The sequence below is a fragment of the Myotis yumanensis genome, unplaced genomic scaffold, assembly GCF_028538775.1.
Source record: "Myotis yumanensis isolate MYYU_CA2020_CCGP unplaced genomic scaffold, mMyoYum1.0.hap1 SCAF_22, whole genome shotgun sequence".
Taxonomy (NCBI): Eukaryota; Metazoa; Chordata; class Mammalia; order Chiroptera; family Vespertilionidae; genus Myotis; species Myotis yumanensis.
This window is the reverse complement of record NW_027223773.1, coordinates 11,498,643-11,522,828: the sequence shown is the minus strand read 5'-3', so window position 1 is coordinate 11,522,828 and position 24,186 is coordinate 11,498,643. Positions and strand designations below refer to the sequence as shown.

Here is a 24,186-nt window from a genome sequence, read left to right as displayed (position 1 = left end):
GGGAAGAACCTAAGGGTGGAATCAAGGAGTGTGAAGAAATTGGTCTCTATTCAAATTATTTCTAATCTTATTGCTTGGCTGTGACACATTCATGGTTGGCAGTGTTTTGACTTTAGGTGTAAACTTTCTGAATTGTGGTTGGTGGAAACAGCAAGGGATGAGGCAAAAGAAGATTAGGATTTCAGTTCTAGCCTCAGTTTCCTTGTTTCTGAAAGGGATTCAATAACACCAACACTCTCCACCTTACTGAGTTGATGTCAATATGCTTTGAAACCTGTGATTTTTCTACAGAGTAATTATATTTTTTAAAAAATTTATTTTTATTGATTTCAGAGAGGAAGGTAGAGGGAGAGGGAGGGAGGGAGAGGGAGAGAGAGAGAGAGAGAGAGAGAGAGAGAAACGTCAATGATGAGAGAGAATCATTGATTGGCTGCCTCCTGCATGCCCTACACTGGGGATCAAGCCTGCAACCTGGCCATGTGCCCTGTCTGGGAATCGAACCTCAACCTCCTGATTCATAGGTTGATGCTCAAGCACTGAGCCACACCAGCTGGGCCACCTGTATGTTCTTATGGAAAATTTTAGAATTTCTGTGGTTTTTGTAGTCCACATATAAAATCTTTAATCCACATGGAATGTATTTTTCTGTTTAGTATGAAGTGATGATCTGATTTCATATTTTTCCTTATATGATTAATCCGTTTTCCCCAAATTTAATGAACAAAACCACCCTTTGCTCAGAGAGGTGAAATGTTACTTTTATTATACACAAAATTCCCATACACACATGAACCTTGCATTTTCTATTTGTCTCATAGGTATGTCTAACAGTTCCTGTATTGACTACTGCTCTGTGTGATTTACTGTGGCTTTACAATATGTTTTAATGAGCATCTGACAGGGAAAGTGTCATCGTATAAGGATATTCTCCAAAGTTTATAGGATTTTTACAAATTATTATTTTTACATTAACTTTAAACTTGGAAAACTGATACTTAAATAATCCTGATTGGCATTAAATATGTAGCTTAATTTGCCGAACACTATCTTAGAGTACAATATATTTTTAAAAATATATTTTATTGATTTTTTTACAGAGAGGAAGGAGAGGAATAGAGAGTTAGAAACATTGATCAGCTGCTTCCTGCACACGCCCTACTGGGGATGTGCCCGCAACCCAGGTACATGCCCTTGACCGGAATCGAACCCGGGACCCTTCAGTCCGCAGGCTGATGCTCTATCCACTGAGCCAAACCGGTTAGGGCATAGGGAATCAATGTGTTTCTCTCACATACAATACTCTTATGCAGTAACGTAGAGCGTCTCTCTGTTGATGTTCTTAATAAAAGTACCTCAGAAAAACTTCGAAGTTATCTTCTACTCATGGTGAATATTGCTTGTTAAGGTTATTTTTAGGTATTTCATAATTTTTTAAAAAAATATTTTTTATTGATTTTTTACAGAGAGGAAGGGAGAGGGATAGAGAGTTAGAAACATAAATGAGAAAGAAACATCGATCAGCTGCCTCCTGCACACCCCCCACTGGGGATGTGCCCGCAACCAAGGTACATGCCCTTGACCGGAATCGAACCTGGGGCCTTTCAGTCTGCAGGCCGACGCTCTATCCACTGAGTCAAACCGGTTAGGGCTATTTCATAATTTTTTGGCTCTTGTAAATGCTATCTGTTTGACCATTTTTTTTCCCACCTGGTTATTGCTCTTACATAGAAATTTATTTTTAGAAATTGCTATTACAACCAGTCACCTTATTAAACTTATTTTAAAATTTTAAGCTGATTTTATTAACATTTTCAAGCAATCCCATTACTTGCAAATATAGTAATTCAGTCTCCTCATTTAGAATATTTATAGCTGGTTTTTCTTATTTTATCACATTGGTTAGAACACTTAAAACACTGTTAGAGCCCTAGCCGGGTTGGCTCAGTGGATAGAGAGTCAGCCTGCAGACCACAGGGTCCGTGGCTGGATTCCAGTCAAGGGCACGTACCTCGGTTGCAGGCTCCTCCCTGGCCTGAGCCCTGGTCGGGGCTTGTGCAGGAGGCAACCAATCGATGTGTCTCTCTCACACCGATGTTTCTCTCTGTCTTTCCCTCTCTCTTCTGCTCTCCCTAAAAATCAATGGAAAAATGTCCTTGGGCGATGGTTAACAAAACAAAAACAAAACAAAACACTGTTTGAGAAGAGCAGCAATGACAGAAATCCTAGCTTTTCCTGCACCCAATGACGATGATGTCTGTGTTGGGAGGGCCTCTTGTGTTTGCTATGGAGGACAACACTGGCTCTCTCCCCAGAGCTGTATCCTTTTACTCCTTAAACACGCCCTTCCGTGTGCTGTAATCAGCCCAGACGGAACAGCGGCTCATCAGCTCCTTCTCCACACTGAGAATACGTTTCTCAGTGACTGTCAGCTCTTTTAGGCAAAAAATTGTCTGGATTCTAGATTTCCTAATAGTTGATTTTAAAGGAAAAAAAACAAAAAACAGTTTCTTTCTTCCCGCTGTTTCCCGTTTGTTACCTTGGCCGAGGAGAGGCTGATGACGAGCTGGTCCTTCTCGTCGGTGACGACCTCGGTGATACTGAACATGTGCCCCACGAGCTTCCCCACGGGCTTGGTGCTGATGTTGGGGTGCCACAGCCGGAGCACCTTGTCGTCTCCTGGGAACACGTGGAATGGCTGCTTATTTTCTCAGGGGCACAGGGGTCACAGTGTAAAGAGTCTGTGTCTCCCCATTTTCTCCACCCCCAGCCCCTGGGAACCACCATGCAACTCTCTGTTTCCATTAGTTCAGTTTAATATATATATATATATATATATATATATATATATATATATATATATACAATTTTTTTTTGTCCTAGCCAGTTTGGCTCAGTGGATAGAGCATCGGCCTGCAGACCAAAGGGTCCCGGGTTCAATTCTGGTCAAGGGCACGTACCTTGGTTGCAGGCTCCTCCCTGGACGGAGCCCTGGTCGGGGCATGTGCAGGAGGCAACCAATCAATGTGTTTCTCTCACATCGATATTTCTCTCTGTCTTCCCCTCTCTCTTCTACTCTCCCTAAAAATCAATGGGAAAAAAATCCTCAGGTGAGGATTAACAACAACAACAACATTTCAGAGAGGACGGGAGAGGCAGAGAGACAGGAAAACATCAATGACGAGAGAGAATCATTGATCAGCTGCCTCCTGCATGTCCCACACTGGGGATCGAGTCTGCAACCCAGGCATGTGCCCAGACTGGGAATTGAACCATGACCTCCTGGTTCATAGGTCAACGCTCAACCAATGAACCACACCTTATGAGTAGGTACTGTTATCAACTTCACCTTACCGATGAGACTGAAACTTAAAGAAGTTAAATAACCTGCTCAAGGCCATACAACTTGCTGGTAAGGAAGCTAGGATTTGTTCCTAAACAATCGGACTCCAGAGCCCAGGCTCAAAGCCATTGCACTAATCAGAACTCCAGCATCACAGATGAGGAATCTGAGGCTCAAAGAATATTCCCGTCCGTCCTCCACCTTTCCCAGCTTCTTAGATCATCGTGGTCCTTATTCTCAGCAGATAACCTAGTTTCCCATCTTCTACCCTACTTAGCTCTTAGATGTTGGCATTTTAAAATATATATGTTTTATTGATATTTTACAGAGAGGAGGGGAGAGGAATAGAGAGTTAGAAACATTAACAAGAGAGAAACATCCATCAGCTGCCTCCTGCACACTCCCCACTGGGGATGTGCCTGCAACCAAGGTACATGTCCTTGACCAGAATCGAACCTGGGACCCTTCAATCCGCAGACCGACGCTCTATCCACTGAGCCAAACCAGTTAGGGCTAGATGTTGGCATTTTTTAAGGCTATATCCATGGCCTTCTTCTCTGATAACTCTAAACCACGACTATTGACTTTTTTGGTCATGGACCCCTTTTGATGATTTGATAAAATTTTTAACTTTCTCTCCGGAAAAATGTACATAAACACACAAGTGTATTCAGTTTCAGGGGCTATAGGACTCCTGAAAACCCACACCTAGGTCCCAAGCTAAGAACACATGCTCTCACACATTGAAATAAGTTCTAGATACATTAAAGAACTAAAGTTAAAATGTAAAACGAAACAATAAAAAATAACATTGAAATACAGAGGAATTTGCTTCACATATTGTTGGGCTACGGAAGGTCTTCTAAGAACCCAGAAGCTACCAAAAAAAAAAAAAGCCCTGGCCAATATGGCTCAGTGGCTAGAGTGTCGGCCTGAGGATTGAAGGGTCCTGGGTTCGATTCCAGTCAAGGGCCTGTACCTCGGTTGGTGGCTCGAGCTGGATCCCCGGCCCTGGTCAGGATGCGTGTGGGAGGCAACCTGTCGATGTGTATCTCTCACATCCATGTTTCTCTCTGTCTCTCCCCCTCCTTTCCATTTTCTCTAAAAATATCAATGGAAAAATATCCTTGGGCAAGGAGTAAGAAAAACAAACAAACAAAAGGCAGAAAGTTTTGACTTTATTTACATGTTTAAATTCTCTAAAAGGTTTTCCCAGCAGTAAAATGATACAGCTTTATGAAAATTCTATGTTCAATAAGGAGAGCACAGTTTGCAACATAGAAAATCTCATGGACTGTACTCTTACCTCCTGTGACAATGACATTGGCTTTTATACAGTAGCAAAAAGTGTTTGCTCCTCTTGGCATGGAAAACTCTCTGACAGGCCTGGGAAACACAAATCCGATGTCAACCTTCGGTTTTCCTGAATGAAGCTCATTCTAATTTAAGTAGATTATGTTCAATAGGGCTCATTTCTCAGTTGGTTATAAATCCATTTACCCACAGAAAATACTGTAAGTAATTATTAAATCCGCACTGACCCACAGATTTATTTACTCCATAATGTGGTGATATTAGCACAACACTTTGTATTGTTTCTACTGAAGAAAAAATTTCCAGCCCAGCAGGCATGGCTCAGTGGCTGAGCATCAACCTATGAACCAGGTGGTCATGGTTTGATTCCCAGTCAGGGCACATGCCTGGGTTGCAGGTTCAATCCCCAGTGTGGGGCATGCACATTGTTCCAGGCGTTACGTTGGGCACCTCATGTGAGTTAACTTAGGCAATAAATACACATATACATATCCTAGAGGCCCGGTGCACAAAATTCGTGCACTGGGCGGCGGGGCGGGGGTAGGTCTCTCAGCCCAGCCTGCACCCTCTCCAATCTGGGACCCCTTAGGGGATGTCCGGCTGCTGGTTTAGGCCCGATCCCACAACTGGCAGTCAGACATCCCTCTCACAATCTGGGACTGCTGGCTCCCAACCACTCGCCTGCCTACCTGATCGATACCTAACTGCTCCCCTGCAGGCCAGATCGCCCCTAACTGCCCTCCCCTGCTGGTCATCTTGTGGTGGTCATCTTGTGACCACATGAGGGCAGCCATCTTATGCGAGGGTGTGACAGTCAATTGCATATTATCTCTTTATTATATATTACTTCAGAGAGAAAGGGAGAGGGAGAGAGAGAAACATCAATGATGGGAGAGAATCACTGACCAGCTGCCTCCTGCACGCCCCACACTGGGGATTGAGATTGAACCTGGGCATATGCCCTGACCAGGAATCCAACCGTGATCTCCTGGTTCATAGGTCAGTGCTCAATCACTGAGCCACTGCAGCCAGGAAACTTTTATTAGATGGTAAGGTAGGTATTCCCACTTAAAGATGAAAAGATTGAAGAAGAGCTAATGGCACTAGGATCGAAGCCAGTTCTGTCTGGCTTCACAGCAACCCTACTGAAGGGCATTGCATGTTTACCAATGTAATAATCTGCCTCTGAATTGGGTAATTGACAAAAAGTAACTGCTTGGGCCCTAGCCAGTTTGGCTCAGTGGATAGAGCGTCGGCCTGCAGACTGAAAGGTCCTGGGTTCGATTCCAATCAAGGGCACATCCCCAGGTTGTAGGCTTGATCCCCAGTGGGGGGCATGCAGGATCAATGATTCTCTCTCATCATTAATGTTTCTCTCTCTCTCTCCCTCCCTCTCCCTTCCTCTCTGAAACCATTTTATTTATATACTAGAGGCCCGGTGTACAAAAATTTGTGCACTGGGGGGCAGGGGGGGATCCCTCAGCCCGGCCTGTGCCCTCTCGCAGTCTGGGACCCCTCGGGAGATAACGACCTGCTGGCTTAGGCCTGCTCCCGGGTGGCAGAGGGCAGGCCCAATCCCTAGGTGCAGCCCCTGGTCGGGCTCAGAGCAGGGCCGATTGGGGAGTTGGGGCGCTGCCCCCTGTCATGCACAGAGCAGGGCGGATCAAGAGGTTGCGATGCCACCCCTAGTCACGCTCAGGGTAGGGCTGATTGGGGGGTTGGGGCACCGCCCCCTGTCACACTCAAGGCAGGGTCAATGGGGAGGTTGCGGCGCCACCCCCTGTGACGTACAGAGCAGGGCCGATCAGGGGGTTGGGGCGCTGCCCCCTGTCACTCACAGAGCAAGGCCCATCAGGGGGGTTGGGGCTCCATACCCTGTCACACACAGAGTAGGGCAGATCAGGGGGTTGGGGCGCCGCACCCTGTCACACTGATCCTGGTGCTGGGAGGCCTCGTGGCTCCGCTGATCCCGGTGCTGGGAGGCATATTACCCTTTTACTATATAGAATAGAGGCCTGGTGAACAGGTGGGGGCCGGCTGGTTTGCCCTGAAGGGTGTCCTGGATCAGGGTGGGGGTCCCGCTTGGGTGCCTGGCCAGCCTGGGTGAGGGGCTGATGGCTGTTTGCAGCTGGTCACACCCCCTTCAGGGTGGGGGTCCCCACTGGGGTGCCTGGCCAGCCTGGATGAGGGGATGATGGCTATTTGCAGCTGGTCACACCCCCTTCAGGGTGGGGATCCCCACTGGGGTGCCTGGCCAGCCTGGATGAGAGGATGATGGCTGTTTGCAGCTGGTCACACCCCCTTCAGGGTGGGGGTCCCCACTGGGGTGCCTGGCCAGTCTGGGTGAGGGGCTGAGGGCTGTTTTTAGGCTGGTGGATGACTGAAGCTCCCAACCGCTCCTTTTTTTCTTTTTTTTAATTCTGAGCCAGCTTTAGCTCTGAGGCTTGGCTCCAGCTCTGAGGCCTCAGCTGCTGAAAGCAGGTATCTGGTTTGTTTGGGTTCTATAATCGAAACACTGTTTCAACTCCAGCTCTGAGATCCCGGCTGGCTGAAAGCTGGTTACTGGGGTTTTGTTTAGCTTCTATATTTGTAACAATGTTTCAAACTGCAAGCTCAGAGGCCGGCAGCAGGAGGCGGGGAACGTTGGCTTCCTCCGTCACTGAAGCAAGCAAGCCTCATGTTCGCTTCAAGCTGCCTGGCTGCCGGCCGCCATCTTGGCTGGCAGTTAATTTGCATATCACCCTGATTAGCCAATGGGAAGGGTAGCGGAGGTACGGCTAATTACCATGTTTCTCTTTTATTAGATAGGAGATATATATATATATGTAAAAAATAAATAAATAACCACCTGGTAGTTATTTGCACATTTCTGGGAAATGATCAAACTATGGAAGGGTGAACGTTTCAGCATATGTCTTGCAACAGGCCAACATGCATTCCATGACATAATTAATAGTAAGTGCTCACTTTGCTGATACAAAACTTCGTGAAATTATCAAACAAAATTGTAACCAGAATAAGTAATCATTTTTGAAATGGATATGTTTTTGAGAGGAGTTTTCAGCTTTCTTGGGAGCCGTGCTAGCTCCCATTTAACAGCTGGCCAGTTATGGACTGGGCTACGTGGTTTCATCTGGCTCAGCTCAAGACTCATTATAGAAAACTACAGGAGCAGGAATATGTTGCACCTGGGGATGGAGTGGCCCCCGCTCTCCTCCTATTGGGGTGATGGACACTCCAGTGGCAGTGAGCTTCCGGAAAGCAGGATGACACTGTAGCACTTGAGAACGCTCTTTTGCTTCCAGATTTAGAAGGAGAGGGGCCCAGGGAAGCAACTGAAAAGCCCAGCCAGTTGACTGACGCCCTTGGGCTGAATGTATCATCAACCAAATCCCAGGAGACACGGTAAATACCAGGAAGCACAGCACTGGGCTCCAAGACGAACTCCTGACCATTGCAAAAGGGGTGCTTTTCAGAGCAAAACAGAAAGTGCTGGCGAGTTGGGGAAAACAACAACGCACCTTCTAGATCAGTGGTTCTCAACCTTCTGGCCCTTTAAATACAGTTCCCCAGGTTGTGACCCAACCATAAAATTATTTTCGTTGCTACATCATAACTGTAACGTTGCTACTGTTATGAATCATAATGTAAATATCTGATATGCAGGATGGTCTTAGGCGACCCCTGTGAAAGGGTCGTTCGACCGCCAAAAGGGTCTTGACCCACAGGTTGAGAACCGCTGTAGAGAATCTCAGTGTTTACAACCACCAAGCACCAAATCTATGGGAAACTATGGACAGTGGGCATTGAAATTCTCCTCAGTACTACTACATAAATTAAAAATACATAACAGTAGAATGTATGTGTACATGAATTTCCAAGAATTGCACGGAAAGTGAGAGTTAACATTGGCTACCTACAGAACTTTAAAGAACACCACCATTTAACAGCAAATATTAAAAAAAGGAACCACAAGGAAAATATAGTTATGGATATACCTGTCTTGATTTATTCCGATCGATTATAGCAACAAACAACAAATGAGCCAAACTGTTGCCAGGAGGACCCATCATTGGACAAGTAATTTCAATTTCCTCCTAAAAATCTAAACTTGTCAAACGGATGGAATAATTAACGTTGATTTTTCTAACAGCCAATTTGATAGCTCCAAGGCTGCCATGGGCTTATCAATTACAAAAAGCCTGAGGTGCACTCTTCCTCTGCGGAGCACACCCGAGCCTTTCCCTTCCCCCTCTTTTTCCCTCCAGGACATTACCTTTGCCTTCCTCCCTCCTAAGCTCCAGGGCCCTTCTTCTGCCTCTGTTGCTTGTTTCCTGAGCCCACGCAGCCCAACTGGCTCACTTCTTTCTAACTCTGTAACTCTCTAAATAAACTTCCTCTTATAATTTGGAAAAAAAAAAAAAAAAGCCTGAAAGTCACAGAATATTCATGTACATAAACTACTGTACTTACCCATTATCTTCAAGTCTCTTCAAGGATTCCAAAACTAACGAATGAACACTGTCTAAGGAGCAGGATCCAAAGCAATTTAGGGTTGAAATAAATTTAATTTTCATAACCCAGTCATTATGTAGCTTCCTTTTAACACTGGGAATTAAAAGGAAAAAAAAGGGGGGGGATTATGTTAGACACACAAACACATCATGTTGAGTGTCTATTTGTCATTTCAACTTGACTTTAATCAAAGTGCAACTCTGAATTGGAGTAAAGCCTGCATATATAATACCACTTTTAAATTTCATAACCTAAATAATTTAAAATGGAAAAATAAAAGATTATCATCACATTTTGAGCTATAAGTTCAGAATTTAAAAAATAATATAGAAGAATCTCAGTCCCATATTGGTACCATATTCTTTTTAAAAATATATATATTTTATTGATTTTTTTTTTTTTTACAGAGAGGAAGGGAGAGGGATAGAGAGTTAGAAACATCGATGAGAGAGAAACATCGATCAGCTGCCTCCTGCACGCCCCCTACTGGAGATGTGCCCGCAACCCAGGTACATGCCCTTGCCGGAATCGAACCTGGGACCCTTCAGTCCGCAGGCCAGCGCTCTATCCACTGAGCCAAACCGGTCAGGGCGGTACTATATTCTTTATTGAAAAAATTCTGATCATCCAGATGAAGAGCTGCGTTTCATATTGTCTTATATCTCATATGAGTCGGTTCATTTTTATATTTTCCAATGGCTATTGATCTTTAAATCAATAATTCCCCTATTGATAGACACTGGATATTTTACTATTAGAAATAACACTGTGGTGCTTGCTTCAGCAGCACATATACTGAAATTGGAATGATACAGAGAAGATTAGCATGGCCCCTGTACAAGGATGACATGCAAATTCGTAAAGCATTCCATATTTAAAAAAGGAAAAAAGAAAGAACACTGTGCCCAGCCAGCATGGCTCAGTGGTTGAGTGTCCACCTATGAACCAGGAGGTCACGGTTAAATTCCAGGTCAGGGGACATGCCCAGGTTGTCGGCTTGATCCCCAGTAGAAGGCATGCAGGAGGCAGCTAATTGATGATTCTCATCATTGATGTTTCTCTCTCTCTCTCCCTCTCCCTTCCTCTCTTTGAAATCAATAAAAATATAAACATATATATTTAAAAGAAATAAAACTGTGATAGATATATATTTTAACACACGGGGACCCCAGGTCCCAGTGCATACATGTTTATGAAGGCACTTGATGCATCTGCCCAAGTGTTTTCCACAAAGGGATCCAGCTCATAGCCACCAGCACCAGTGGTGGGTGAGTCTGCCCATCTCATAGCATCTTCCTCATGTTTAATCTTTTCCAATTTTATAAGAGAGAAATTATATCTAATTTAAAGTGGCATTTCTTGGACGAATAGAGAGGACACATTCAGTACAATATTTGTTTCTCTGCTAATAAGAGAAATATATGACTTAGTGTGAAATCTTCAGAGACACGAGAGTTCTGAAGAAGACAATGAAAGCATATAACCATAACTAATGGACATAAGACACTGGGGGGTAAGGGAGGGCAGGGGCTTGTCAAGGGCGGGGGGGAAAAAAGGACACTTATGTAATACCCTTTGTAATACTTTTAGCGAAAAATAAAAAAATAAAAAAATAAAAAAAAGAAGACAACGAAAGTCACTCAGGACCTCATCAGTTGGATAACTGTCAGTAGCATTTCTGCCTGATGAGCATTTGGAAATGTCTTGACTATTTGTACCATGTGTGCATGTGTGTGAATTACCTGTTCATGACCTTTGTCCATTTTTTTCTCCGGGGTAATTATTTTTTAAATTGAAGTCTAAGAGCTAAGAAAGAATATTAACCTATCGTTTGTCATATTGCTTATACATATTTATCCAGTTTATTTACTTTACATAGGTTATCTCTTGAGGCCCACAGGTTTTATTTTGGGTTGAGTCAAATCTATCAAACTTTTTTCTTTGAATGTTATAACCATTGCTCTTGTTTAGAATCTTCTTCAATATTTAAATGTTAGTAAATAGTTACACAGATCTTTTATAGCTTTCCATAATTTAATTATTATTATTTTTTAAAAATATATTTTAGCCGAAACCGGTTTGGCTCAGTGGATAGAGCGTCGGCCTGCAGACTGAAGGGTCCCAGGTTCGATTCCGGTCAAGGGCATGTACCTGGGTTGCGGCCACATCCCCACTAGGAGATGTGCAGGAGGCAGCTGATCGATGTTTCTCTCTCATCGATGTTTCTAACTCTCTATCTCTCTCCCTTCCTCTCTGTAAAAAATCAATAAAATATATTTTAAAAAAATAAAAAATAAAAATATATTTTATTGATTTTTTACAGAGAGGAAGGGAGAGGGATAGAGAGTTAGAAACATCGATGAGAGAGAAACATCGATCAGCTGCCTCCTGCACATCCCCTACAGGGGATGTGCCCGCAACCAAGGTACATGCCCTTGACCGGAATCGAACCTGGGACCCTTCAGTCCACAGGCCGACACTCAATCCACTGAGCCAAACCGGCTAGGACATAATTGAATTTTTTATTTAACTGTTTAATTTATTTAAGTGCCTATAGATTTTAATTGTCAATAACACTTAGAATATGAATTTCAGTGGCTACTTTTCTGTCTGTCTTCCCTTAGTATTGTAAGCCCCTTGAGGTATGAGGCATTCCTCATTCAGTCTGATGTTTCAGATCTTTACCCTGTGGTCTGACACACCCTTTTACTACATAAATATTTTTGTTCTTATTGTTGTTGTTTTTTTTGTTAACCCTTATCCGAGGATATTTTCCCATTTATTTATTTATTTTTTTAGGGAGAATGGGAGAGAGAGGGAAAGACAGAGAGAAACGTCGATTTGAGAGAAACACATTGATTGGTTGCCTCCTGCAGGAGCCCCGACCAGGGCCGGGGGTCAGGGAGGAGCCTGCAACCAAGGTATGTAACGTTGGTCAGAATCGAACCCGGGACCCTTTGGTCCGTAGGCTCTATCCACTGAGCCAAGCTAGCTAGGGCTTACTTAACTACATAAATACTTGAACAATGTCTATATTAAAACAACTGGACCACCTGTGTGATATACTGACCTTTTAAAGTCCTTGGAGTCTAAGACCTGATTTTGTAATTTTTTTTTGGTCTTTGTCTGCTTTAACCCAAAGTCGTCTGTATTCACGGTGAATTTGTTCACAAACCCGCCATCGTCCCCCAGCAGGATGTCATCTCGGCAGAGCTGGTCGGACATGGGCACCGCACACACGCACAGGAGGCAGTGGTCCATCGGCTTTATGACGAAGTAGTTTTCCTGGGAACAGAAGAGCACTTTTCATAAGTTATTACATTGCTCCAAACATCTATATATTAAATTTAAATATTGTCCCTATTGTTTTAAAACATTTTTAAAATTGATTTCAGAGAAGAAGGGAGAGGGTGAGAGAGAGAAACATCACTGATGAGAAAGAGTCATTGATCAGCTGCCTCCTACATGCCCCCTTACTGGGTATCAAGCCCACAGCCCAGGCATGTGCCCTAACCAGGAATTGAACCGTGACCTCCTGGTTCATAGGTGGATGCTCAAACACTAAGCCACGCCAGCTGGGCTGTCTGTATTGTTTGATAAAAGTTTTACTTCTGGCCCTAGCCAGTTTGGCTCAGTGGATAGAACCTCAGCCTGTGGACTCAAGGATCCCAGGTTCGATTCTGGTCAAGGGCACATGCCTGGGTTGCGGGCTTGATCTCCAATCAGGGTGTGTGCAGGAGGCAGCCAATCAATGATGTCCTCATCATTGATGTTTCTAACTCTCTCTCCCTCTCCCTTCTTCTCTGAAATCAATAAAAATATATTTTAAAAAAAGTTTTACTTCTGATATTTCTTATTTTAGATCTTTTCACAGTGTTAAAGGAGCTTGAATGAAACATCAAGTTAACTAAATCACTGTGAGCCCCACAGTGCATTTGGGGCTGTTTTGTGGGGAAAAGGTGAGGTGCTTACCTGTGGCTCAGGAATGGTGAGATTTTCTGATGTAATTCTGTGAATGACCCTTTCTTGGGTTTGTAAGGAATATTAACAGGAATCATAAAAAGGTTCAGGTGTTAAAAGACCATTGACACAAAACTGGATGGCAAACAGGAAAGTCAAGAATCCAAGTCCCAGTTATTTCACCAGGAGTAATTAGGGGAAAAATAGCCTAACATCCAGGCTTATCCAGAATTAGTCACAAGCATTTGCCAATGCCACACTGGGTTCCCTAGGCTCTAAAGCCATTGCTCTCCTGGAACTCAGTCGCTACCTAAAGCAGAAAACATACATGTTTTAAAAATTTTATTTGTTTTGTTCCCTTTAGAACAGCGGTTCTCAACCTGTGGGTCGCAACCGCTTTGGGGGTTGAATGACCCTTTCACAGGGGTCGCCTAAGACCATCGGAAAACACATATAATTACATATTGTTTTGGTGATTAATCACTATGCTTTAATTATGTTCAATTTGTAACAATGAAAATACATCCTGCTTGTCAGATATTTATATTACAATTCATGACAGTAGCAAAATTACAGTTATGAAGTAGCAACGAAAATAATTTTATGGTTGGGGGTCACCACAACATGAGGAACTGTATTAAAGGGTCGCGGCATTAGGAAGGTTGAGAACCACTGCTTTAGAATGAGTGAGACTTGGACATTTTAAAAATATATACTTTTATTGATTTCAGAGAGGGAGGGAGATAGAGACAAACATCAACGATGAGAGAGCATCAGTGATCTGCTGCACTCTGCCCTGATTGGGAATCCAACTATCTCCTGGTTCATAGGTCGACACAACCACTGAACCACATTGGCCGGGCTTCGCAGATTTTTTGCCAGAACGAGGCCTTTGATTTGAGCAATTTTCTTACCAAATGAAGTGGGACTGGAGAGAAAAGCCGAGAACTTGATAATATGAATGTAGGCAAAAAGCTAATACTTGGGTTCAGAGAAGGGCGTCCAAGGCAGAAAGGAATCAGCCTCTAACAAAAACAAAAGCAAGCCCGGTGGGTGTGGCTCAGTGGCTGAGCATAGGCCCATGAAGCAGGAGGTCACGATTCCCGGTCAGGGCACATGCCAGGGTTGTGTTACGGGCTCCATTCCCAGTGGGGGGTGTGCAGGAGGCAGCCAATCAACGCTTCTCTCTCATCATTGATGTTGCTATCTCTCTCTCCTTCTCCCTTCCTCCCTCTAAAAGCTATAAAAATATATTTAAAAAACAACAAACACAACTAATAACAAAACCCAATACCCCCACATTAAATACACACTAAGTGGAAAATATTAATAGTACTGTTAATGCTGAAACTGATTATTTAGTGAAATCCCCTCATTTTACATATAAGGAAACTGATCTTCCATAGACAAAGGTGGTGCCCATATCCTCCCAGCACAAAAAAGACAATCTCATTTCTTTGAGTATTTCTCTCCATTCGGTACCTGGCTGCTCCCTTGAGCTTTATAATCCCACACAATGATGGTCCTTTCTGTCGTGGCAACAATTCGCTTCAGCTGAGTGAGGTAGTCACATCCTGTAATCCAGGAGGTATCCTGATAGGAAAGCACAGAATTGGGGGGCGGGCGGGGGGTAGGGGGGCGAGGCGGGGAGGTGTATGTTGTGCTTTGTCCTGTCAATGGCGATGGTTACTGACAAATAGGTTAGTTACCTGAAAAGCCCTGTTTTGTCCCCTTATTTGCAGAGGAGCCTCCCAAGGTCTCCTCTGTGCTGGTTTGAGGAGGGGGCGTCATCTTTTCCCCTCTCCCCTTCCCGGAGATTCTCAGCAGTAGCAGTGGGGGACAGCAGAGCTGGGGAACAGCGGAGCTAGTGCCCCGCACAGGCCTGGAAGCACATAGCGGCTGGCAGAGCAGCCATCTGTGTGGCCTGTTCATGTAGGTGAGACTTCACAGGGACACACATTGAGACCAGCTTAATCCGGGTCTCTGGCCCTGCAGCCATGCTTAAAAATTAAATGAAAAATATGTTTCTTGCCCGATCGGTGTGGCTCAGTGGTTGAGCATCAACTATGAACCAGGAGGTCACTGTGCCATTCCGGTCAAGGGCACGTGCCAGGGTTTTGGGCTTGATCCTCAGTAGGGGGCGTGCAGGAGGCAGCCGATCCATGATTCTCTCTCATCATTGATGTTTCTATCTCTCTCTCCCTCTCCTTCTCCTTTCCTCTCTGAAATCAATAAAAATATATTTAGAGAGAGAGAGAAAGGCACAGAGGCCTGGAGAGAAACCGGACTCCCCTGCATGGCCTGGTACCTCCTTCGTAGTTCAGTGCACTGGGTGCCAGCAAGCAGGGGGCGAGCCAGGCATCCCCCATCTCCCATGAGGCACGCTGGGATGCCGGGAGCAAACTGCTCTAGCTTTACACCTGCCGCTGGGTTGCTTTCCAATTAGCAACATGGATGAAAGAAATTCCAACACTGCACGCGAATGTTTATGCTGTTTTCCAGTTTTTTAAAAAAAATGTTTAAAATTACTTCTATTGGCTGTTTCTCACAGTGTGGGTTGTGTCCATTGTTTACATTCCCGAGTAGCGGGTGCTCCGAAGAACTCGGTGAAGCTTTCAATGGAAGCCTTGGGGAGTGATCAGTTTCCCATCAATTCTCCGCAACCCATTTAACTCCACCAAGCGGGACCTGGGTGCCCTTTGCTGTTGCCCAAGGCTCAGCTGTTGTGCATACACCTGAACGCACCTTCCGTGAAAACATCTTATTCTCCGAGCCTGTTACTGAGTTCGTGATTAGTGATGGAGGCACCATCCTCCTAGGCCTGCATGTGACTTAAGTAGGAATTTGTAAAATGCACTTACTGTAACCGTGGTGCTGGTCTGCACTCGCATCTGTAAACAAAGGGAGAGAATATGGAAGCCCCGCTGGCCTACAGTTACAGGCGAGAATGCTGAGGGGAACAGGCCGCTCTCTCCTCGGCTCAACCTGCTGGTCATTCCCTCTCCCACCGCTCTCCTCCGGCCCCTCCTCCCTCGGAAGGGTCCAGCTCTGTGGAATCGCTCTGCTCTGTGTGTTGTCTTTAAGCCTGGTGACTGCTCTCAGGGTCTTACACTTTACTAGCTCCTTTTTAAAGACATCCCCACCCAAGGATATTATTATTATTATTTTTTAGAGCGGGTGGAGGGGAATGAGGAGGGGTAGCTTGTATAAAGCTTACCTCTAGTTGGAAATGAACCAGGAATTGGAATTATTTTTTGATATTTTAAAAAATATATTTTGATTTGCTCTAACCAGTCTGACTCAGTGGATAGAGTGCCAGCCCACAGACTGAAGGGTCCTGGGTTTGCTTCTTGTCAAGGGCAGGTACCTCGGTTGCAGGCTCTATCCTGGTTGGGGCATGTGCAGGAGGCAACCAATCAATGTGTCTCTGTCTCTCCTGCTCCCTTCCACTCTCTCTAAATTCAAGGGAAAAGTATTCTCGGTGAGGATTAACAACAACAACAACAAAAATAATCCTATATATAATAAGGGGCTAATATGCAAATTGTCCTCTCGACCAGGAGTTCTACCCAGAGTTCAACCAGGAGTTTGACCAGGGGTTGGGGCTGGCCCACCAACCACCCACAGTCCTTCCCCCACCCCACCAGCCCCTCCCCAGTCACCCCGCCCCCAATCAGGGGTGGGGCTGGCCTGCCAACCGCTTGTAGCCCCTCCCCCTGGCCGGCCCAATTCGCCCCAATCAGGGTGGGCCGGCCGGACCGCACTTGTGCACGAATTCGTGCACTGGGCCTCTAGTGTGAGTAAGTGTGTGTGTGTGTGTGTGTGTAATTGATTTTAGAGAGAAAGGAAGGGAGAGGGAGAGAGAAACAATGATGTTAGAGTGAAACATCCATTACCTGCCTCTCACAGGCCCGCACTGGAAACTGGGCCCAAAACCTGGGCGTATGCCCTGAGTGGAAATCGAACCTGTGACCTTTTGGTGCATGGGATGATACTCAACCAATTGAGACACACTGGCCAGGGCTTATTTTTTTATATTTAACACCAAACATTCACCTTATATTCTCATAATGAAATTCAATGTAGACTATGTCTCCATTAAAATATCTCCTATTTTAACAATAGAAGTCCAATTTAGAAAAGAATGACATTGAGAGCAATGGATTACATTTACATGGGGATATATGTTCATAAAGTGTTTCCACATTCATTATCTTATTTGACCTTCGTGACAATCCTCTGAGGGAGAGGGGACTGGCCTTATTGTCCTCATTTTACAGATGTAAAGAAAAGACATGTGAAAACACATGTTGGCTCCTTAAGTTCCTACTTAACATCATAGCTAGCGAAATAGAGTGGCTAGAATTTGAGCCCCCCCTTTTTTTACTCCAAGGTTTTTGTTCAGACCTTTTATCATTTGGTAGGATTACGACAAAATCACTTGGCTTGTGAATGTCTCTGATGTTCTCTGAGACGTTATCCAGGGCCATCCTTTAATTGTGCTGATGCCACCTGGTTCATAGGATAGCTATGCCAGGAACAGTGCTAAATGCAGCTACTAAACTCTCAAAAAGTGCTCTGGGGTTCAGCAACCTCTTCATTTTACTCATATGTAGTTTTTTTTTTAATAACGCTGAAATGTGGTTTATGGTTTCTGCTGTATGCGATACATATGTATAGTGCATAAACAAAACAAAGAGAGGAAGGAAGGGAGGGAGGAAGGGAGGGAAGGAGGAAGGGAAAGAGAGAAGGAGGGAGCGAGGAAGGGAGGGAAGAATGGGAGGGAGAGAGAGGAAGGGAGGAAAGAAGAGAGGAAGGGAAGGAGAGAGGAGGAAGAAAGAGAGAGAGAGAGGGAGGGAGGGAGGGAGGGAGGGAGGGAGGGAGGGAGGAAGGGAGGAAGGGAGGGAGGGAGGGAGGGAGGGGAGGAGGAGTCCAAGGTTCAAATTACCTGGTTGTTAAAGACTGTTATCAATCCTCTCTGAGAAGCTGCTATTAGTAAATCCAACTGGGGGATCTTGACCATGCACTTAATCACGTCCCGTCTCCGACTTCCTGTCAACAGCACAATATTCAGTTCAACTCCCAGCAGTAAAGACCCTAAAAGTCACTTGTTAGGTTTGTTAAAGAAGAAAAGGAAACAACCAACTCGTTCTCAACAGAGAGACTACTGCCCTCAAGAAGGCGGAAGCTGGTGCTGGGGATATGCGAACGAGCCTCCCTCTTTCTGTGTCTAACACACAGATGTACGTGCGGTACAAGAACAGCTGCACACACAGTGCTGTGGGGTGCGGGAAGGGCGCTGGGAGGGGGTTGGGGTGAGAGGGGCCCACCATTAGGTCCTTTAGAGCAATGACAACATTTCAAACTCAACCGCAGGTACAGTTTCTTCTGATATTGCGTGTGACACCGTCACTTATAAAGTAAAGTAAGTGAAAAGGGTGTCTATGGAAACGTTATATGCCAATATTTGTTTTGGGGGAAATAGTAGCACCCATATTAACTTGGAAGGGAAAGTCATACAATCACCTGTAATTACGACTCGCTGTTTTCTAGACACAAGGAAAACCAAATTTTCTTCATTCATTTGGGAAGCAAGAGGATCTTCTTCAGAGGAGTAATACCCAAAGATCTACAATCCCAAACGACACATGTCAACACGAACACTATTTCAGAATCCACTGCGAAGTAACAGATTGGATGCTGGTTGGATTTAAAGTCTTGGTTGAATGCCCAACAACTTGCCCAGCTGCTGGGGCTCAGTGGTTGGGAATTGACCAAGGAACCAGGAGGTCAGAGTTCAATTCCTGGTCGGCATACATGCCCAGGTTGTGGGCTCGATCCCCCATGTGGGGCGTGCAGGAGGCAGCCGATCCATGATTCTCTCTCATCATTGATGTTTCTCTCTCTCTCTTCCTCTCCCTTCCTCTCTGAAATCCATCTACACTAATAAAAGAGAAACATGGTAATTAGCGTACGACCGCTACCCTTTTCATTGGCTAATCAGTGAGTGTATGCAAATTAACTGTCAGCCAAGATGGCGGCCGGCAGCCAGGCATTGAAGCGAACATGAGGCTTGCTTGCTGCGGTGTTCCCCGCCTCACTTGCTGGCCTCTGAGTTGCAACTCTAAGTAACTATGTACTATGTTGCAAATAAGAAGATAAACAAAACCCCAGAAACCGGCTTTCATTCAGCCGGGCTTTAGCAACATTGTATCGATGTTTTCAGAGGCCAGGCCTCAGAGCTAAAGCTGGCCCAGAATAAAAAAAATAAAAAAAAAGAAAACAAGGAGCGGTTGGAAGCTTCAGTCACTCGCTTCCGGAAAACAGCCCTCAGCCCCTCACCCAGACTGGCCAGGCACCCCAGTGGGGACCCCCACCCTGATCCAGGACACACTTCAGGGCAAACCAGCCGGCCCCCACCCGGGCACCAGGCCTCTATTCTATATAGTAAAAGGGTAATATGCCTCCCGGCACCGGGATCAGCGGAGCAGCGAGGCTCCTGGCAAAGGGATCAGCATGACAGGGAGCAGCGCCCAAACCCCCTGATCGCCCTGCGGCTCTGTGTGTGACAGGGGGCGGGGCCACAACCTCCCTATCCACCCTGCTCTGTTCGTGACAGGGGAAGGCACCGCAACCCCCTGATCAGCCCTGCTCTGTGCCTGATAGCGGGGAGCTCCCCAATCCCCTGATTGCCCTGCGGCTCTGTGTTTGACAGGGTGCAGCACACCAACCCCCTGATCGGCCCTGCTCTGTGTGTGACAGGGTGCGGCGCCCCAACCCCCCCCCCCCATGGGCCCTGCTCTGTGTGTGACAGGGTAGAGCCATAACCTCTCCATCGGCCCTGCCCCGAGTGTGACAGCAGTGGCGCCCCAACCCCCTGATCGGCCCTGCTCTGTGGGTGATAGAGGGTGGCGCCCCAACCCCCCTCCACGGGCCTTACTCTGTGTGTGACAGGGTAGAGCCATAACCTCCCCATTGGCCCTGCCCTGAGTGTGACAGGGTGCAGCGCCCCAACCCCCTGATCTGCCCTGCTCTGTGTGTGACAGGGGGCGGTGCCCTAACTCCCCTATCGGCCCTGCTCTGTGAGTGACTGCGGGGAGCTCCTCAATCCCCTGATCGGCCCTGCTCTGTGTGTGACAGGGGGCAGCGCCCCAACCCCCTGATGGGCCCTGCTCTGTGCATGACAGGGGGTGGCACCGCAACCTCCCCATCGACCCTGCCTTGAGTGTGACAGGGGGCGGTGCCCCAACCCCCTAATCGGCCCTACCCTGAGGGTGACTGAGGGTGGCATCGCAACCTCCCGATCCACCCTGCTCTGTGCATGACGGGGGGGCGCCCCAGCTCCCCAATCGGCCCTGCTCTGAGCCCGACCAGGGGCTGCACCTAGGGATTGGGCCTGCCCTCTGCCACCTGGAAGCAGGCCTAAGCCAGCAGGTCGTTATCTCCAGAGGGGTCCCAGACTGTGAGAGGGCACAGGCCGGGCTGAGGGACCCCCCCTTCCCTAGAGTGCACAAATTTTTGTGCACCGGGCCTCTAGTAAAAATATATTTTCTAAAAAAAAGGTCAACTCCTTGCTTTGTATATTGGCAGAAGGTCCCCAGAGGAAGAGAAGGCAGTTTAATACATTCAACACACCGTGTGGTGATGGTGCATGGTCCTTAAGCAATCCCTGATTTTCCTTTTTGATTAAAAATGGATGGACCAGGCGGGTGTCCCTGCTCAGACTGGTAGTTCTATTGGGAGCCGGCACTTTGATTTAATTATTTCTTGTAAAAAAGAAAAGAAAAGAAAGCCCTGACTGGTTTGGCTCAGTAGATAGAGTGTCGGCCTGAGGACTGAAAGGTCCCAGGTTTGATTCCAGTCAAGGGCATGTACCTTGGTTTCGGGCACATCCCCAGTAGGGGGTGTGCAGGAGGCAGCTGATCGATGTTTCTCTCTCATCAATGTTTCTAACTCTCTATCCCTCTCCCTTCCTCTCTGTAAAAAGTCAATAAAATGTATTAAAAAAACAAAAAAGAAAGAAAAATACAACATGCATTTCATACTAGAAACATGAAGAGTGACTACCTCACACCAGTCTGTGGGCCCATCGGGGTTGTTGCAGAGTTTCCTGTAGAAGCATTTCACGTCTTGATTCTTCACTTCCATACCGAAGAGGTCCTGCACCTCCGCAAAGAACTTCTCATAGTTAATCATGTCTGCGTCGTAAGAAAGGGCAAACACATGGGCATCAGATTCCAAGAGCTGCGGCCTCTTCTATTTGCTAATCTGCTCCGTTATCTCAGCCTACTAAAGCTCGATTCTTCTGCATTTTATTTATGTACTAGAGGCCCGGTGCACGAGATTCATGCACTGATGTGGAGGGGGTGGTCCCTCAGCCCAGCCTGTACCTTCTTGCAGTCCAGGACCCCTGGTGGGATGTCTGACTGCCGGCTTAGGCCCGATCTCAGACATCTCTCTCATAGTCTGGGGCTCTCGCAGTTTGGGACACCTTGCTCCGTACTAACCACCTACGGTGGAGGCGGGAGAGGCTCCCAACACCGCTGCTGCACTGGCCAGCTGTGAGCCTGAATTCTGGCTGAGCAGTGCTCCCTCTGTGGGACTGCACTGACCACCAGGGGGCAGCTCCTTCATTGCACATCTGCCCCCTGGTGGTCAGTGAGTGTCATAGTGACCAGTCATCCTGCCCTTCGGTCGATTTGAATGTTAGCCTTTTATCATATAGGATTTTTTTTAAATTAAAATTTTTTTTTATTGATTTCAGAGAGGAAGGGAAAGGGGGAGAGAGAGAGAGAGAAGTAACATCATTGATGAGAGAGTATCATTGATCAAGCCCACAACCCGGGCATGTGCCCTTGACCGGAATCGAATCCGGGACTTTTCAGTCTGCAGGCCAACGCTCTGTCTACTGAGCCAAACCAACTAGGGCTCGTCTGCACTTTAAAGGTTTTCTTTCCATTGGAAATAGAACTAAGGACTTGGCAAAAGATTATGTAGTCAGAAGAAAGTATTACTTTGGTGTCTAATACCTCCTCCATAGCTTATGTTGCAACTATTTTAGGAGTTTGGTTCAGGAATACAAAGATCAGAAATGAATCACAGTTTTCTTATTGTCACAGTTCATTCCTGGTCAGGGCACATGCCTGGGCTGTGGGCTTGATCTCCAGTATGGGGCCTGCAGGAGGCAGCCGATCAATGATTCTCTCTCATCATTGATGCTTCTATCTCTCTCTCCCTCTCCTTTCCTCTCTGAAATCAATAAAAAATGTATTTAAACAAAGAAACAACCAAAAATGTGGCCCAAGTTGGTTTGGCTCAGTGGATAGAGCATTGGCCCATGGGCTGAAGGGTCCTGGGTTCGATTCCAGTCAAGGGTCAAAGGCACGTACCTCAGTTGCAGGCTCAATCCCCGGCCCTGGTCGAGGTGCATGCAAAAAGCAACCAATTGATGTGTCTCTCATATTGATGTTTCTCTCTGTCTCTCTCCCTCCCTTCCACTCTCTCTAAAAAATCAATGGGAAAAATCCTCGGGTGAGGATTAACAAACAAACAAACAGTGAATGTACGGCAGAATTAGCAGTCTAATGAAAGTCATGATTACATCTCTCCCTTCTCAATCTGTCAGGTCAGTCCCTCTGTCACAGAAGGTAGTTTGTCTAGTATTAATTTGTCTAGTAGTACTTAGTCTTTATCAAATCTATACTTCATAAAATATATACTATCTACTATAATATCTGTATAAAACATATATATATATAATATCCTCTCTATATAGGTGTATATACATATACTATGTATACATATACTATAAAGGAATATATGTCTGTGTATATATATATATACACTCATACGGATACTAGAAAGGAAGATTTTTCAATACGGCTTTGTGATTGCAAGCTTTTACATGAGAACAAGGTTAGCTTGCTCACTGAGCCATATGCTAGAACAGTGATGGTGAGCCTATGACACGCGTGTCAGAGGTGACACGTGAACTCATTTTTTGGTTGGTTTTTCTTTGTTAAATGGCATTTAAATAGATAAAATAAATATCAAGAATATAAGTCTTTGTTTTACTATGGTTGCACATATCAAAAAATTTCTATATGTGACACGGCACCATAGTTAAGTAAGGGTTTTTCAAAATGCTGACATGCCGAGCTCAAAAGGTTCGCCATCACTGAGCTAGAAGAACCCTTAGATGTCATTTAATCCACCCCCTAATTTTATACTCGAGAAAATTAAGGTTCAGACAAGTGAAAAAAACAAAAAACAAAAAAAAACTTCCCAAGATCACTTAGCTTTCAGGACTGAGACAGAACGAGGAGTCAGGCCCCCTATTTGGTGTCTTTGCTATTAAGTTGTGTTGTTTCAAACATTTCCCAGTTCTAATCAACAGACTCCACTGGACCGCCCTGGAGTCACCGATCTTACCTTCTTTTTGGGTAAACAAGCCCGCTTTTTCATCCTTTTTCTGGGCCGCTGTACGTTCGACCAGCCTTTCGAACCCCTTCAGGGCTATCTTGAAACTGACCACCTGAAGTGCATTGTTGATCCACTTCTCCTTCCCGGCTTCCATGAGGATTCAGGGAAGTGTTTATTTCTGTACAGAAAAAAGAACGCAAATTTGCCAACTTGGATAACCTCCCAGTTGTTACGTTGCCTTCCTGCCGGCTCGGGTGCTCTAGGACGCATTCCTTTGACCTTATAATCCCATTCTGTGGGGAGGAGGAGTCCGAGTGGTCACCAGGATGTTGGCAGGGAGGAACCTGACTGAGGTCTAATGCATGGCACGTGGGCAAACCTTGCAGGGAGATCTGACTTCACAATGTGGTCAGTGTCCTTCACAGGGCACCCCCTGCATCATAATCTCCCTGTATGAGGAGGAGGCTGAGACTTGTTTTCCCACAAATGGACTGTGTGTGCGCGCACATGTGTCTGGAGTCGCAGAGAGGGAGAGGAATGGGTAAGATCAAGAAGGGACACTGGCCTGCCTCCCTCCCTCCTACACCTGCTCTCAATCCTCTTGCCTTCTTCCTCGAGGCACCTTGGAGAGTAAC

At 45.8% G+C, this 24,186-nt stretch overlaps 1 protein-coding gene and 1 non-coding gene across 2 annotated transcripts in view; one reads left to right on the top strand and one right to left on the bottom strand.

Annotated features, from left to right (window-relative positions):
- Positions 1-23,705, bottom strand: part of WDR64 (WD repeat domain 64) — a 66,145-nt gene extending 42,440 nt beyond the window's left edge. The window contains exons 1-10 of the mRNA XM_070401322.1: positions 23,561-23,705; positions 21,197-21,327; positions 18,656-18,758; positions 18,078-18,181; positions 15,991-16,020; positions 14,612-14,722; positions 12,240-12,454; positions 9,128-9,262; positions 4,647-4,726; positions 2,537-2,676 (exon numbers count right to left, since the gene is read on the bottom strand). Coding sequence (XP_070257423.1) covers positions 2,537-2,676; positions 4,647-4,726; positions 9,128-9,262; positions 12,240-12,454; positions 14,612-14,722; positions 15,991-16,020; positions 18,078-18,181; positions 18,656-18,758; positions 21,197-21,327; positions 23,561-23,705 — 1,194 coding nt within the window. The remainder of the gene's footprint in view (positions 1-2,536; positions 2,677-4,646; positions 4,727-9,127; positions 9,263-12,239; positions 12,455-14,611; positions 14,723-15,990; positions 16,021-18,077; positions 18,182-18,655; positions 18,759-21,196; positions 21,328-23,560) is intronic.
- LOC138999384 (U6 spliceosomal RNA) lies at positions 9,941-10,047 on the top strand. Its single transcript, XR_011469378.1, has one exon. It is a non-coding gene; the product is annotated as a U6 spliceosomal RNA (small nuclear RNA).
- Positions 23,706-24,186: the final 481 nt, after the last annotated feature.